The sequence below is a fragment of the Triticum dicoccoides genome, chromosome 2A, assembly GCF_002162155.2.
Source record: "Triticum dicoccoides isolate Atlit2015 ecotype Zavitan chromosome 2A, WEW_v2.0, whole genome shotgun sequence".
Lineage (NCBI taxonomy): Eukaryota > Viridiplantae > Streptophyta > Magnoliopsida > Poales > Poaceae > Triticum > Triticum dicoccoides.
The window spans coordinates 221940372-221957281 of NC_041382.1; the positions used below are offsets into that span (position 1 = coordinate 221940372).

The 16910-nt window shown below is 44.8% G+C and overlaps 1 protein-coding gene across 1 annotated transcript; it reads right to left on the bottom strand.

Annotated features, from left to right (window-relative positions):
• Window positions 1–12421: 12421 nt before the first annotated feature.
• Window positions 12422–13329, bottom strand: LOC119359308. Its single transcript, XM_037625571.1, has one exon. It carries the CDS (start codon window positions 13199–13201, stop codon window positions 12905–12907), a length of 297 nt encoding a protein of 98 aa, XP_037481468.1. The 5' UTR covers window positions 13202–13329; the 3' UTR covers window positions 12422–12904.
• Between the last annotated feature and the right edge of the window lie 3581 nt (window positions 13330–16910).

Below are 16910 nucleotides of genomic sequence, written 5' to 3' on the forward strand. Positions count from 1 at the left end.
TCAGTAATCCGTCATATACCATTACCAACCTTTTGTTTCAAGTTGATCCTATAACCTTTTATTGGAAAGTATTATAACTGCAAGTTAAACAGATCATGCTAGCTAAATCTCGCTCGCTATGAGCCATCATAACATCGCTCAAGCAGGATACACTTGCTTAAAAAATTGAAGGAAACATGGGTATCTGTTATGAAATGCAGCTATTCAGACTATTACAGTAAGATAAAACACAAACATACTGAACCCGGACTATCAGTTCCAGTCAAAATAGAAACGAAAACTAAAATTTGAACTCAATCAGGCAGTTTTAAGCAAGCAGCCCACACCATTCAAGCCACTTGCAGGCAACTATATTGATTTCTACCTTGTCGAGGTTGAAGAGGCACACACGCACATCGTTGCCCTTGGTGGCCTCAACCATGGCGTAGGCACACCGCCATTTTAGGAGCTCATTCACCGTGCGTTCTTGGCACGCACGGGTGGTCTTCGGAGACCGTGTAATTAACCTTGCCATCGTTCGCACCTCCGGCAAAGGTTCAAGCGGTGGAGGGAGCATGAGAACGGGGAGGGACTGAGATGTCGGGGATTGGGACAGAGGGGGGGCACGAGCTGCTCATGATTATATGGTGGAAGTAGTGACCGAGATGAAGGCGTTCCCCACCACCCTCCCTCCCTCCCCACCACCCCTGGCCACGCCGTTTCCCTTGGGGGCACTGCAAGCATGATGTCCAGCAGGCTGGCCGCTGCAGCGCCGGGTCTCGGCGGAGCAACGACAACCCCGCCAAGAGGAGTAGATGAAAGCGGTGGCGGTGGCGACTTGTGGAGGTGCGGATGTCTGAGGAGAAGCTAGGGTTGGGGTCGATTTGGGGCTCTGTATGGGCACACATAAGGGGATCTGGATTCATAAAGAGTGTATGGACGTGGATGTGGAACCGACTAATACCCCATGGGTCAACCTTACAGGTGAGGCTACAAAGCCCTGTCAAAAGCCTTGATCAACCAGGTGCGAGCAAGCTTTGGCCTCTCCCATCATATCTCGTGGACCATTTGGAATGAAAGAAACGCTTGGGTGTTCCGTCATAAGAGTGCGCCACCGACCATCCTACTTGCCGCCATCGTTGACAAGGCCAAACTTTGGGTGACCGCCGGTGCAAAGAAATTAGGGAATTTTTTTGTGGGCGAGTGATTGTCATTCCGTACCTGTGGGTGTATTGTAAAATTCTAAACTCTATTCTCTCCTTATTTAATAGATGAGGCAAATCTTATGCCTCCGTTTCGAAAAAAAATTCTAAGAGCTTAGTAACTGGATAGATGCTATCAGTTGCATGAGAGCTGTCCCATTACAACAGAATAGTGCTCACCTCATGAAAAGTTTTTTTTTGCGGGGACTTCATGAAAATATTAGCAATGCACAACTGTCTTGCAAGAAAAGATAAAAGGAACTATCAGGACAGTGATGAGCTGTGCGCACACGTGATGCACCAGAAATCCATGGTAATGAAATGCACGGCTATATACATGAAACTTCTCCATCGCCAAAAGAAAGAAGAGCCAAGACACTGGCTTTAGTAAAGTTAAAAAAACACTGCCTTCAGTTTAGTTCCATGCGATCATGCAGCTATATACATGCACGGCTATCTCTGCAAAATACAAGGTACGGATAACAACTGAAACCGGCTATAGCGCAGCCTGATGAAGTCAACAATCCCGAACAACACCGTTTCGAAAAAAAAGCCAATCCCAAACAATTTTCACATTGTAATCACCCCTGTGATCTCATCTCCGAGTCCTCCCATTGATCTTGTCAAATGAAGTCATACCCTGGCTAAGATCATATATGTTTTGTCAAAAAAAATCTTGTGTATGTTTGTCGCGAACAAAGCTGACTTTTAGCAAAACTGCAGTGTAGTATCATCTTCTCAATCAGTGACTTGATGTAAGAGCATCTTACACTCGGACGCCTCAAACCATTCTCAAACGTCCGGACGGACATCTTAAATGGGCCTCAAACGCCTGGGCTGACCGGCACCCTTCATATCCAGCCCAAATATGAAGTGGATATGAGGACGGCCGGGCATGCCCACCACGTCCGACCCGGCCCATAGTGGACCACCCAACCCTACATATATTTGTCCCCATCCGCTCGCCGGAGTAAACCCTAGCAACTTCACTTCACTCCCCTTTACTCCCCCCCGCCACCCAAACTCGTCTCCGGCGGTTTTCAGCCTTCCCCGGCATGGCAGGCATCGGATCAAACTCCGACCACTCCAAATCCGTCGACTGCGGTTGAAGGAAATATGCCCTAGAGGCAATAATAAAGTTATTATTTATTTCCTTATATCATTATAAATGTTTATTATTCATGCTAGAATTGTATTGACCGAAAACATAATACATGTGTGAATACATAGACAAACAGAGTGTCACTAGTATGCCTCTACTTGACTAGCTCGTTGATCAAAGATGGTTATGTTTCCTAACCATAGACATGAGTTGTCATTTGATTAACGGGATCACATCATTAGGAGAATGATGTGATTGACTTGACCCATTCCGTTAGCTTAGCACTTGATCGTTTAGTTTGTTGCTATTGCTTTCTTCATGACTTATACATGTTCCTATGACTATGAGATTATGCAACTCCCGTTTACCGGAGGAACACTTTGTGTGCCACCAAACATCACAACGCACTTGGTGATTATAAAGGTGCTCTACAGGTGTCTCCAAAGGTACTTGTTGGGTTGGCGTATTTCGAGATTAGGATTTGTCACTCCGATTGTCGGAGGGGTATCTCTGGGCCCACTCGGTAATGCACATCACTATAAGCCTTGCAAGAATTGCAACTAATGAGTTAGTTGCGGGATGATGTATTACGAAACGAGTAAAGAGACTTGCCGGTAATGAGATTCAACTAGGTATTGAGATACCGACGATCGAATCTCGGGCAAGTAACATACCGATGACAAAGGGAACAACGTATGTTGTTATGCGGTCTGACCGATAAAGATCTTCGTAGAATATGTAGGAGCCAATATGGGCATCCAGGTCCCGCTATTGGTTATTGACAAGAGATGTGTCTCGGTCATGTCTACATAGTTCTCGAACCCGTAGGGTCCGCACGCTTAACATTCGTTGACGATATAGTACTATGAGTTATGTATGTTGGTGACCGAATGTTGTTTGGAGTTTTGGATGAGATCACAGATATGACGAGGAACTCCGGAATGGTTCGAAAGTAAAGATTGATATGTGGATAGTAGTGTTTAATCTCCGGAAGGGTTCTGGAATTCACCGGAAGGGGTTCCGGATGTTTCCCGAAATGTTTGGGCACGAGAACACTTTATTTGGGCTAAAGGGGAAAGCCCACGAGACTTTTGGAAAGTGCAAAAGGAAGTTTTGCGGAGACTACAGGCTAGACGCCAGGAACCCTAACGTCTAGGGGCTAGACGCCGGGAACCCTGGCATCTAGCCCTGGAGTCCGTGAAGGACTCTTGCCTTTCGGGTGAAACCGACTTTGAGGAGGCTTTTACTCCAAGTTTCGACCCCAGGGCTCAACATATAAATAGAGGGGTAGGGCTAGCACCAAAGAGAGATCAAGAAACACCAAGCCGTGTACCGGCAACCCCGTCCCCTCTAGTTTATCCTCCATCATAGTTTTCGTAGTGCTTAGGCGAAGCCCTGCGGAGATTGTTCTTCACCAACACCGTCACCACACCGTCGTGCTGCTAGAACTCATCTACTACTTCACCCCTCTTGCTGGATCGAGAAGGCGAGGACGCACCAAGCCAAACGTGTGCAGAACTCGGAGGTGTCGTGCTTTCGGTACTTGGATCGGTCGGACGTGAAGACGTACGACTACATCAACCGCGTTGATATAACGCTTCCGCAAACGGTCTACGAGGGTACGTAGACAACACTCTCCCCTCTCGTTGCTATGCATCACCATGATCTTGCGTGTGCATAGGAATTTTTTTGAAATTACTACATTCCCCAACAGTGGCATCCGAGCTAGGTTTTATGCGTTGATGTTATATGCACGAGTAGAACACAAGTGAGTTGTGGACGATATAAGTCATACTGCTTACCAGCATGTCATACTTTGGTTCGGCGGTATTGTTGGATGAAGCGGCCCGGACCGACATTACGCGTATGCTTACGCGAGACTGGTTTTACCACCGTGCTATGCACACAGGTGACTAGCGGGTGTCAGTTTCTCCAACTTTAGTTGAACTGAGTGTGGCTACGACCGGTCCTTGAGAAGGTTAAAACAACACCTGCTTGACAAACTATCGTTGTGGTTTTGATGCGTAGGTAAGAACGGTTCTTGCTCAGCCCGTAGCAGCCACGTAAAACTTGCAACAACAAAGTAGAGGACGTCTAACTTGTTTTTGCAGGGCATGTTGTGATGTGATATGGTCAAGACATGATGCTAAATTTTATTGTATGAGATGATCATGTTTTTGTAACCGAGTTATCGGCAACTGGCAGGAGCCATATGGTTGTCGCTTTATTGTATGCAATGCAATTGCGCTGTAATGCTTTACTTTATCACTAAGCGGTAGCGATAGTCGTGGAAGCATAAGATTGGCGAGACAACAACGATGCTACGATGGAGATCAATGTGTCGCACCGGTGACGATGGTGATCATGACGGTGCTTCGGAGATGGAGATCACAAGCACAAGATGATGATGGCCATATCATATCACTTATATTGATTGCATGTGATGTTTATCTTTTATGCATCTTATCTTGCTTTGATTGATGGTAGCATTATAAGATGATCTCTCACTAAATTTCAAGATAAAATTGTTCTCCCTGAGTATGCATCGTTGCCAAAGTTCGTCGTGCCCAGACACCACGTGATGATCGGGTGTGATAAGGTCTACGTCCATCTACAACGGGTGCAAGCCAGTTTTTGCACACGCAGAATACTCAGGTTAAACTTCACGAGCCTAGTATATGCAGATATGGCCTCGGAACACTGAGACCGAAAGGTCGAGCGTGAATCATATAGTAGATATGATCAACATATTGATGTTCACCATTGAAAGCTACTCCATTTCACGTGATGATCAGTTATGGTTTAGTTGATTTGGATCACGTGATCACTTAGAAGATTAGAGGGATGTCTTTCTAAGTGGGAGTTCTTAAGTAATATGATTAATTGAACTTTAATTTATCATGAACTTAGTCCTGGTAGTATTAGCATATCTATGTTGTAGATCAATAGCTCGCGTTTAGCTCCCTTGTTTTATTTTTGATATGTTCCTATAGAAAACTAAGTTGAAAGATGTTAGTAGCAATGATACGGATTGGATCCATGATCTAAGGTTTATCCTCATTGCTGCATAGAAGAAATATGTCTTTGATGCACCGCTAGGTGACAAACCTATTGCAGGAGCAGATGCAGATGTTATGAACATTTGGCTAGCTCAATATGATGACTACTTGATAGTTTAGTGCACCATGCTTAAACGGCTTAGAATCGGGACTTCAAAGACATTTTGAACGTCATGGACCATATGTGATGTTCCAGGAGTTGAAGTTAATATTTCAAGCAAATACCCGAGTTGAGAGATATGAAGTCTCCAACAAGTTCTATAGCTAAAAGATGGAGGAGAATAGCTCAAGCAGTGAGCATGTGCTCAGATTGTCTGGGTACTACAATCGCTTGAATCAAGTGGGAGTTAATCTTCCAGATAAAATAGTGATTGACAGAATTCTCTAGTCACCATCACCAAGTTAGTAGAACTTCGTGATGAACTATGATATGCAAGGGATAACGGAAACGATTCCCAAGCTCTTCGTAATGCTGAAATCGACGAAGGTAGAAATCAAGAAAAATATCAAGTGCTGATGGTAGACAAGACCACTAGTTTCAAGAAAAGGGCAAAGGGAAGAAGGGGAACTTCAAGAAGAACGGCAAGCAACTTGCTGCTCAAGTGAAGAAGCCCAAGTCTGGTCCTAAGCCTGAGACTAAGTGCTTCTACTGCAAAGGGACTGGTCACTGGAAGCAGAATTGCCCCAAGTATTTGGCGAATAAGAAGGATGGCAAAGTGAACAAAGGTATATTTGATATACAGATTATTGATGTGTATTTTACTAGTGTTCGTAGCAACCCCACGATATTTGATACTGGTTCAGCTGCTAAGAGTAGTAACTCGAAACGGGAGTTGCAGAATGAACATAGACTAGTTAAGGGTGAAGTGATGATGTGTGTTGGAAGTGGTTCCAAGATTGATATGATCACGCACACTCCCTGTACTTTTGGGATTAGTGTTGAACCTAAATAAGTGTTATTTGGTGTTTGCATTGAGCATGAATATGATTTGATCATGTTTATTGCAATACGGTTATTCATTTAAGTAAGAGAATAAATTGTTGTTCTGTTTACATGAATAAAACCTTATATGGTTACACACCCAATGAAAATGGTTCGTTGGATCTCGATCGTAGTGATACACATATTCATAATATTGAAACCAAAAGATGCAATGTTAATAATGATGGTGCAATTTATTTGTGGCACTGTCGTTTAGGTCATATTGGTGTAAAGCGCATGAAGAAAATCCATGCTGATGGGATTTTGGAATCACTTGATTATGAATCAGTTGATGCTTGCGAACCATGCCTCATGGGCAAGATGACTAAGACTCCGTTCTCTGGAACAATGGAGCGAGCAACTGACTTATTGGAAATAATACATACTGATGTATGCGGTCCGATGAGTGTTAAGGCTCACGGCAAGTATCGTTATTTTCTGACCTTCACAGATGATTTGAGCGGATATGGGTATATCTACTTAATGAAACACAAGTCTGAAACATTTGAAAAGTTCAAAGAATTTCAGAGTGAAGTGGAGAATCATCGTAACAAGAAAATAAAAGTTTCTACGATATGATCGCAGAGGTAAAATATTTGAGTTAAGATTTTGGCCTTCAGTTAAAACAATGTGAAATAGTTTCACTACTCACGCCACCTGGAACACCAGAGTGTAATGGTGTGTCCGAACGTCATACTCGCACTTTATTAGATATGGTGCGATCTATGATGTTTCTTACTGATCTACCACTATCATTTTGGGGTTATGCATTAGAGACAGCTGTATTCACGTTAAATAGGGCACCATCTAAATCCGTTGAGACGACACCGTATGAACTATGGTTTGGCAAGAAACCTAAGCTGTCGTTTCTTAAAGTTTGAGGTTGCAATGCTTATGTGAAAAAGTTTCAACCTGATAAGCTCTAACCCAAATCGGAGAAGTGCGTCTTCATAGGATACCCAAAAGAAAATGTTGGGTACACCTTCTATCACAGATCCTAAGGCAATATATTCGTTGCTTTGAATGGATCCTTTTTAGAAAAGGAGTTTTTCTCGAAAGAAGTGAGTGGGAGGAAAGTAGAACAAAGTATGGACTTTGATTGACTTGCCCAATGATCGGCGAGCCATTGAGATTAAATGAATCTTCAAGAGGAAGACGGACGCTGATAGTAGTGTTACTATCTACAAAGCTACTATTGTCGCAAAAAGGTTTTCGACAAGTTCAAGGTGTTAACTACGACGAGAGTTTCTCACTCGTATCTATGCTTAAGTCTGTCCGAATCATGTTAGCAATTACCGCATTTTATGAAATCTGGCAAATGGATAAACAAAACTGCATTCCTTAATGGATTTATTAAATAAGAGTTGTATATGATGCAACCAGAAGGTTTTGTCAATCCTAAAGGTACTAACAAAATATGCAAGCTCCAGCGATCCATCTATGGACTGGTGCAAGCATCTCGGAGTTGGAATATACGCTTTGATAAGTTGATCAAAGCATATAGTTTTATACAGACTTGCGGTGAAGCCTGTATTTACAAGAAAGTGAGTGGGAGCACTACAACATTTCTGATAAGTATATGTGAAAGACATATTGTTGATCGGAGATAATGTAGAATTATTCTGCAAAGCATAAAGGAATGTTTGAAAGGAGTTTTTCAAAGAAAGACCTTAGTGAAGCTGCTTACATATTGAGCATCAAGATCAATAGAGATAGATCAAGACGCTTGATAAGTTTTTCAATGAGTACATACCTTGACAAGATTTTGAAGTAGTTCAAAATGGAACAGTCAAAGAAGGAGTTCTTGCCAGTGTTACAAAGGTGTGAAGTTGAGTAAGACTCAAAACCCGACCACGGCAGAAGATAGAGAGAGAATGAAAATCATTCCCTATGGCTCAGCCATAGGTTCTATAAAGTATGCCATGCTGTGTACCAGACCTATTGTATACCCTGCCCTGAGTTTGGCAAGGAAGTACAATAGTGATCTAGGAGTAGATCACTGGACATTGGTCAAAATTATCCTTAGTGGAATAAGGATATGTTTCTCGATTATGGAGGTGACAAAAGGTTCGTCGTAAAGGGTTACGTCGATGCAAGTTTTGACACTGATCCAGATGACTCTAAATCTCAATCTGGATACATATTGAAAGTGGGAGCAATTAGCTAGAGTAGCTCCATGCAGAGCATTGTTGACATAGAAATTTGCAAAATACTTACGGATCTGAATGTGGCAGACCCGTTGACTAAATTTCTCTCACAAGAAAAACATGATCACACCTCAGTACTCTTTGGGTGTTAATCACATAGCGATGTGAACTAGATTATTGACTCTAGTAAACCCTTTGGGTGTTGGTCACATGTCGATGTGAACTATGGGTGTTAATCACATGGTGATGTGAACTATTGATGTTAAATCACATGGCGATGTGAACTAGATTATTGACTCTAGTGCAAGTGGGAGACTGAAGGAAATATGCCCTAGAGGCAATAATAAAGTTATTATTTATTTCCTTATATCATGATGAATGTTTATTATTCATGCTAGAATTGTATTAACCGGAAACATAATACATGTGTGAATACATAGACAAACAGAGTGTCACTAGTATGCCTAACCATAGACATGAGTTGTCATTTGATTAACGTGATCACATCATTAGGAGAATGATGTGATTGACTTGACCCATTCCGTTAGCTTAGCACTTGATCGTTTAGTTTGTTGCTATTGCTTTCTTCATGACTTATACATGTTCCTATGACTATGAGATTATGCAACTCCCGTTTACCGGAGGAACACTTTGTGTGCCACCAAACGTCACAACGTAACTGGCTGATTATAAAGGTGCTCTACAGGTGTCTCCAAAGGTACTTGTTGGGTTGGCGTATTTCGAGATTAGGATTTGTCACTCCGATTGTCGGAGGGGTATCTCTGGGCCCACTCGGTAATGCACATCACTATAAGCCTTGCAAGCATTGCAACTAATGAGTTAGTTGCGGGATGATGTATTACGGAACGAGTAAAGAGACTTGCCGGTAACAAGATTGAACTAGGTATTGAGATACCGATGATCGAATCTCGGGCAAGTAACATACCAATGACAAAGGGAACAACGTATGTTGTTATGCGGTCTGACCGATAAAGATCTTCGTAGAATATGTAGGAGCCAATATGGGCATCCAGGTCCCGCTATTGGTTATTGACAAGAGGGGTGTCTCGGTCATGTCTACATAGTTCTCGAACCCGTAGGGTCCGCACGCTTAACATTCGTTGATGATATAGTACTATGAGTTATGTATGTTGGTGACCGAATGTTGTTTGGAGTTTTGGATGAGATCACAGATATGACGAGGAACTCCGGAATGGTCCGGAAGTAAAGATTGATACGTGGATAGTAGTGTTTAATCTCCGGAAGGGTTCCGGAATTCATCGGAAGGGGTTCCGGATGTTTCTCAAAATGTTTGGGCACGAGAACACTTTATTTGGGCCAAAGGGGAAAGCCCACGAGGCTTTTGGAAAGTGCAAAAGGAAGTTTTGCGGAGACCAGAGGCTAGACGCCAGGAACCCTGGCGTCTAGGGGGTAGACGCCGGGAACCCTGGCGTCTAGCCCTGGAGTCCGAGAAGGACTCTTGCCTTTCGGGTGAAACCGACTTTGAGGAGGCTTTTACTCCAAGTTTCGACCCCAGGGCTCAATATATAAATAGAGGGGTAGGGCTAGCAACAAAGAGAGATCAAGAAACACCAAGCCGTGTGCCGGCAACCCCGTCCCCTCTAGTTTATCCTCCGTCATAGTTTTCGTAGTGCTTAGGCGAAGCCCTGCGGAGATTGTTCTTCACCAACACCGTCATCACGCCGTCGTGCTGCCGGAACTCATCTACTACTTCGCCCCTCTTGCTGGATCGAGAAGGCGAGGACGTCACCGAGCCGAACTTGTGTAGAACTCGAAGGTGCCGTGCTTTCGGTACTTGGATCGGTCGGACATGAAGACATACGACTACATCAACCGCGTTGATATAACGCTTCCGCGAACGGTCTACGAGGGTATGTAGACAACACTCTCCCCTCTCGTTGCTATGCATCACCATGATCTTGCGTGTGCGTAGGAATTTTTTTGAAATTACTAAGTTCCCCAACAGCGGTGTCATCCCGTGCGGGTTGGAGGAGGCAATGGCAGTCCGCATTGCACTCCGCTGCTCCCGGGAGGACAGAGCCCGGCCGACGGACGGATCCGTCAGCCGCGGCGCCATAGCGTCGGCTCAACGGGCTCTCAGGTCCTCTGGTGTTGGATCCTCGCGGTCCCGGCAGCCGGAACACCTCTCCTTCCCCATCACCGGTCAGGCATACTATGAGTCCCACCTGAAACGGGCGGTCCGCCATGGGAAGGAGAGGATAAGGGCGCGGAGGCCCGTATCGCGACGGAAATGGCGACGGCGGAGGCGGCTGATGCAGCGGAGGCGGCTGATGCGGCGGGGCGGGCGGCCGCAGAGGAGTAAGTCATATGCGCCCTCATTGTGAAGAAATGGCTGCGGAGAAACACGCACACCCTCGCCCGAGAGCAGAATCGGGCGGCCCGTGCCATGGCCGGACTGCCACCAAAGGAGGAGAGGGCGGACAACTCCGGCGTTGAGCAGATACGGCTCAGTCCATACTGCGTCTTCGATCGGTACTTTCGCGAGAAGGACGGGAATGGCGCCGCGAAGGGCAAGAGCAGCCGTGAATGAACTCCACTATAGTCAAACATACCAAATTTTGATAGTTCGATGGCATATTTAGTTAGTAGCGATGGGAGTAGCCGGACGATGTGTGTGCATTGACATAGTTGCATGAGTTTGTATAGATTTGAGATAGGATACTTAAGGTGTCCAGATGTGGATTACATTATTTGAGGGGTGTCCGGCCACGTCCACGGGCGTTTGAGGGATCGGATTTGTCAAGTCCGGCTATAGATGCTCTAAGTTTGTACGGTTCAATACTCATTGAATCTACTATTCTACTACTATCAACTTGATGCAACGTAGGCAAGATAAAGCCTGGTCAGATGCCAAACAGTCCGAGAGCGAGCTTCGAGCGCAGGTGTGTCAGCAAGCGGCAGCAACAAGATAATCACACGCATGCAACTATGTCACGTTTGTGCATCCATCAGCGCATGAGCATGTCAACTTTCCGGCGTAACAATTGTTTGATCACATAACATCTCTACGGAAACGATAAGATGAGTTGAACCATCGATGCCAAGTGCCGAAGTCCAGTCCATGGATTAACTAGAAAGCCGTTCATCAGGAAACATATGCAGCTAATTATATTTCTGTCACATCATACTGATTACATGTAGATCTGTGTACACTCTAGAGCGCGATTTTTTACATAGTATTTCTTTTTTTTCGAAAGGGGTATTTGGAGATTTCAATAGGAAAATAAAGTTCTACTTGAAAGTCAACACCGTTTGGGCCAACTTAGTATTATTGTTCGTGGAGCATCTGTACAGAAGGTGACTATTACTAGGAGAACCAAAAAGTCCACTCCCGAGTTTCTCTGAAAAAAAAGTCTACCCCCTAAATATGTTCAGAAACGACGCATGTGCCTGGTAATACAAGGAGAAAACAACGCCTGGAGAACGTGGTGGCAACAACTCGACAGAGAACTTGATCACATGGAAGAACATGAGGATCCAAAAGGGGGCTTTTTCTGTGGGTGCAAAACATCATTAGAAAGCTTGACCATTAGAGCCGATACTAATCAATAAATCGGAAACGCTCTTTCGGAGTGGAGGATCACCATGCATCTCAACCACTGCAGTCGATCGCCACAGCGGGCAACAGCGTAGCAGCCACGTCCGCACGCACTTGCCTTGCGAGGTGCTGAATTGCCCAAGACACATCTAACAGCGACAAGCGTATGAGACAGCACGTATAACTGCATTTTAATGTTACTCATACTCCCTCCATTTCAAATTACTCGTCATGATTTTAGTTCAACGTTGCAATGTCCACTCTGTTTGTAGGTATCTGGATCGATTTTTCTTTGAGCGAAACACCTCGAGATGGGTCAATGATTCATAATCCAGGAACAGAAAATATTTTCAGCTAAAAATAAGGAGCTGAAGTTATTAACCACTGGTACTGCTAGTAGCCTAGTAATCCATACAGACTGCACAGCTCCAGTATCAAAATCAAACATAGCAAGCAATGGAAGGAGCCCTCCTAGGCGTCCTAGCTACCAATTTTCGATTTACATTCACTTATATGCCTATATTTCTACATGTCACCATACTGTCTAAAATGCACCGCGAGTTTATTTACTTTAATTACATAGATAGATTATCTACCCAAAATGGTCGGACACTTCCTCACACCCTGCGCAAGCGGGAGCTACATGCACTGAGGCTGCCCTTTTTTCAATAGATAGATTATCTCAAGCTCATCTAGTCTCAGACCCACATACCAGGAATGAAGGATCGTCACAATTTGTGCGTTCCGAGCAGGACCGACAATACTAATACACACTAGCACAGCAGGAGGCGACTAACTAAATACACTGCCCGTATAACTAGCAATATATATGTAGCGGCAGGAGGATGAATTCTCACTCCGGTATGCTCTGCAGCGCCGGCGTCCAGTGAGCGGTCTGCCCCCTGTGCCGGAAATTGGAGCCGCTCGTCATGCAGAGGAGCTCCGAGATGACGGCGCCGCTGCAGCCGTCCTCCAGGTCGAGGCGCCGCAGCAGGTCCTCCAGCTGCTTCCTCGTGATCCTGATCTTCACCTCCTTCACCGGTGGAGTAGCCTTCTCCATCTCCTCCTCCACCGGCACCGCGCTCTTCTTGGTGCAATGCACGGCGTCGACGCCGCGACGGCCATGCGCTGTGTGGAAACAGTTGCCCATCTTGAACTCGAATTCTTGGCTAGGCGGGCGATCGATTGGATTTGGAAGGCCAAAATTCGACCGGGGGTGATCAAAATCGGTGCGCAGTTTGGTTTTGATGATCGGGTGCTCGCAGGATTGGATGGGGAAGTGGCGGATCTACTGGGAAGGCGACCGTGCTGGGGGAGATTTATAGGCGTGGGCTTGGCGGATGGAGGGAAATTGAGAGGCAGAGAAGGACCGTTTGATCGAAACGTGGATGGCTGCGATCGAGTCCAACTTGCCGTGTCCGTCCGGTGCCGACCAGGCAGTCATGCCAGGTGCGTTGAGATCCGTGCCTGGGTGGTTCGGACGTTCGACATGGATCTTGGCGGTGGCTTGCAGTGCGAACGGTTTTATGGTCGCGCGGGCCCCGGCGTGCCGTGTGAGCTGTAAACGTGGCGTGTCTTGGCGAATGCGGAGGCTGGTGAAATGCACAAGTGATTTGTCATAGTTAATCTCGTGAGCGGACAAAACAAGGGCTGTTAATTAACCTTTTTTTTGCGGGTGAGGCTGTTAATTAACCTAGCTGGCTGGACCAAAATGATGGACCATGAAAACTTTAATATGTAGAGTAGCTATCACTTTCATGGAGCCTGCGTCGGCTGTTTTACAGCTTTATTTACACGGCTCGTCAGCAAATTACTGAACACCAGCGCAGATAATCAACATCTATACAGATACAGAACAGTTTTTTTAATGCATGGCTGGTCTGAATGGACGTACACGACAAGAGAATGAAACTTCAGCGGCGGTGATTAACGTGGAATTTTCTCATATGGAGCGTTGAGTTCTACGTTAAACTGTGGATCACCGGGTACATGCATGGCATGGGCATGCGCCCTCGTTTTCGCCTTGTCCAGCTGCCATCCGGGTGGCTTCCAATCATAGCACATCACCAACTGAACAAATGATTAGCCGCCTACATTCCCTTCATAATGCTGGATGTATGTCATGCGTACATACTTCACCCGCCATAAATCACCTTAAACAATTAATCTCTCAAAGGCTGCTTTCTCTTCGTGAGTTTTCAAGGTGATCTACTCGTACTAGTATACTTCCTCTGTACCTAAATATAAATCGTTTTGGTTGGCTGGAGGGAGTATAAAACAATTGTCAACTAATTCAGGTACGTGTGCTCTAGTTTGGAGGTCCAACAATGTGCCATTAATACTACTTACAGTTGCACCATATCCAGCACCAACTGGAAAAATCATTCTAGGTCAGCAATTTCAGTTGGCTGCGAATATATGCCTAGCTGGTCAGGTCACCTGATTAATTCTTGTCTCTAGGCCCCAAATCGCTTCCACCGGCCGGACGTTGGCCGGTGCACAGTCGTCGTCGCCGCCGGAGCGTCCTGGCTGGCTGGCTTCCCGTGGAGTGGAGGCCATCCAAGGTACCCAACCGATCGAACTCATTTGACCAGCTGCAACCACTACTAACCGCATTGCATTGATTTATTTAACTCCATACTAACTGCATTGCATTGCATTGATTTATTTCGCTCAAAAGGTCCTGACCTAAACGGTTTGTAGTATCGAAAACACCGGAAAAAAAAAGAAAACACCAAGCAACTCAGGGCATCTACAACCATAATAAGCTATTACCTCCGTCTAAATGAATAAGTCATTTGTGTAGTTCTAGGTCATCGATTTGAGAAATTAAATATGTGTTATATATCATGAAAAGTATATCACTAAATTTCTACACGGATATAGTTTTTAAATATATATTTTTTGTCACATATAATACATATTTAGATAGTTAATCGTCAATCTAGAAGTACGCGAATGACTTATTCACCAAGACGGATGAAGTAATTTGGTGCCTTGTACGCACACAGGCGTGTCCACTCACAGTGCCCAGACAATAGCCAATTTGCTCCCTCCATAACCACAAACCACAAATTCGGATGCCCTATTTTATACAACAGTTTTGCTAAAGCACATTTAGATGTGCAATACATTAATCTTACATTGAGATTCCTGTGAATATTTTCTTTCTCTTTTTTTCTCTTTATACTTGATTCACTCAATTAGATGTGCAATAACTAGAGCACATCTAGATGTGCCCTAGACGCACCCTTTATACAAAACCATGCAGTCTACGTAGATCGTAGAGATGCAATAAAACGTAAGCAACTCAGACATACAAAACCATACAATCCACGTAGATCAGAGATAGCATAAAACGTAAGCAATTCGGACATCGAACATCCAGTTAGTTCATCCAAATAGTTCAAATTCAACCTAAAACAAAAAAAACTAAACTATGAACATAGCAAGGCGCGAGGGTTCATCTCCTCCATGTATGCATCAGCGGCGGGAGGGTCGTCATCGTCCGTGGTGGTGCCAATCTTCGACACGGAAGAAATGTAGCCGAAGACGCGACGAGGGAGCCACTGCTCCTCCTTAGCGTGGAGGGCAGCCTTGGTGGCAGCGCCTGAGGCGGAGCGCCTTCAAGTTTTTGCGCCAAAGGCGTCGCTTGTCGGTCTCCGCCGTAGTCAGCGACCGCCGCATGAGCTCGTGGAGGAGCGCCTCCTCCGAGTCGACGAGGACAGAGCGAGCCTGCTGGCGGGAAGAGCCGGGCTCTGCCGCTCACGCCGGGCCGCCTTCGCCTCCAACTCCAGCATGCGCATCCGCGCGAGCACGAGCACCCACCGTTACCTGGGCGGTGCTGGCGCCGGAGGAGAATGGGAGACATGCTACTCACGATGGAGTTGTTCGATTTTTCGGAAGAGGAAGGGTGAAGCAGTATATATAGTAGCAGATAGTATTTACCTCAATTAAGAATCAAGGTTTATCGAACCAGTAGGAGGAAACACAAGAACAACTTTAGCAGCACCTCCAAACAAACAAAATAATTGCTTGTACCCAACAAAAGGCAAGGGGATCGTCACTCCCCTTGTTCTTGCCAACCACATGATTAAAACTGATAATTATATATGCAAAGTAATAAAAAGTAATAGAAAATAAAAAAAGCAAATAGAGAAATTTTGGAGACTTAGTATTGATGAAGGATAGACCACGGCCATAGGTTCACTAGTGGCATCTCTCTTAAAAGCATAGTAACGATGAGTAAACAAATTACTACGGGGCAATTGATAGAATTGAGCATAGTTATAGTTGTGATCATTCATGGCATAATCATTACATCAGAATTACATCTGTGACAACTAGCCCGTTAATCAAATTGCGTCTACTACTATTACTTCATCCCAAGATCGCTATCCAGAATGCATCTCAAAGTAGTAAGTTCATGCAAACAGAATAACACTTTAAGCAAGATGACATAATATAGACCAAGTAAAATCAGTCAATATGATCAAACCCCATAGTTTTTTCCTTAGTAGCAAGAATACAATATGTGTCTTTGCCCCTCCTATCACAGGGTAAGATCACTGCAAGATTGAACCTACTACAAAAAACCTCTCCCACTTAAGATAACTGAATCAAACTTGGCCAAAGTAGACAAATAGATTGGAGAGATATACAACGCTATAAAATTATCCAGCCAAGAAACCTCAAAAGATTCAAAATAACTCAATGAACAATCTGATCATAAACAGATAAATCATCGGATCCCAACAAACACGCCGCAAAAGATTACATCGGATTGATCCTAGAGAAGATCCACTAACCCCTTTCCGCGATGGCATTTGGAACCGTCGCCTAGTGAGTGACGGCGATAG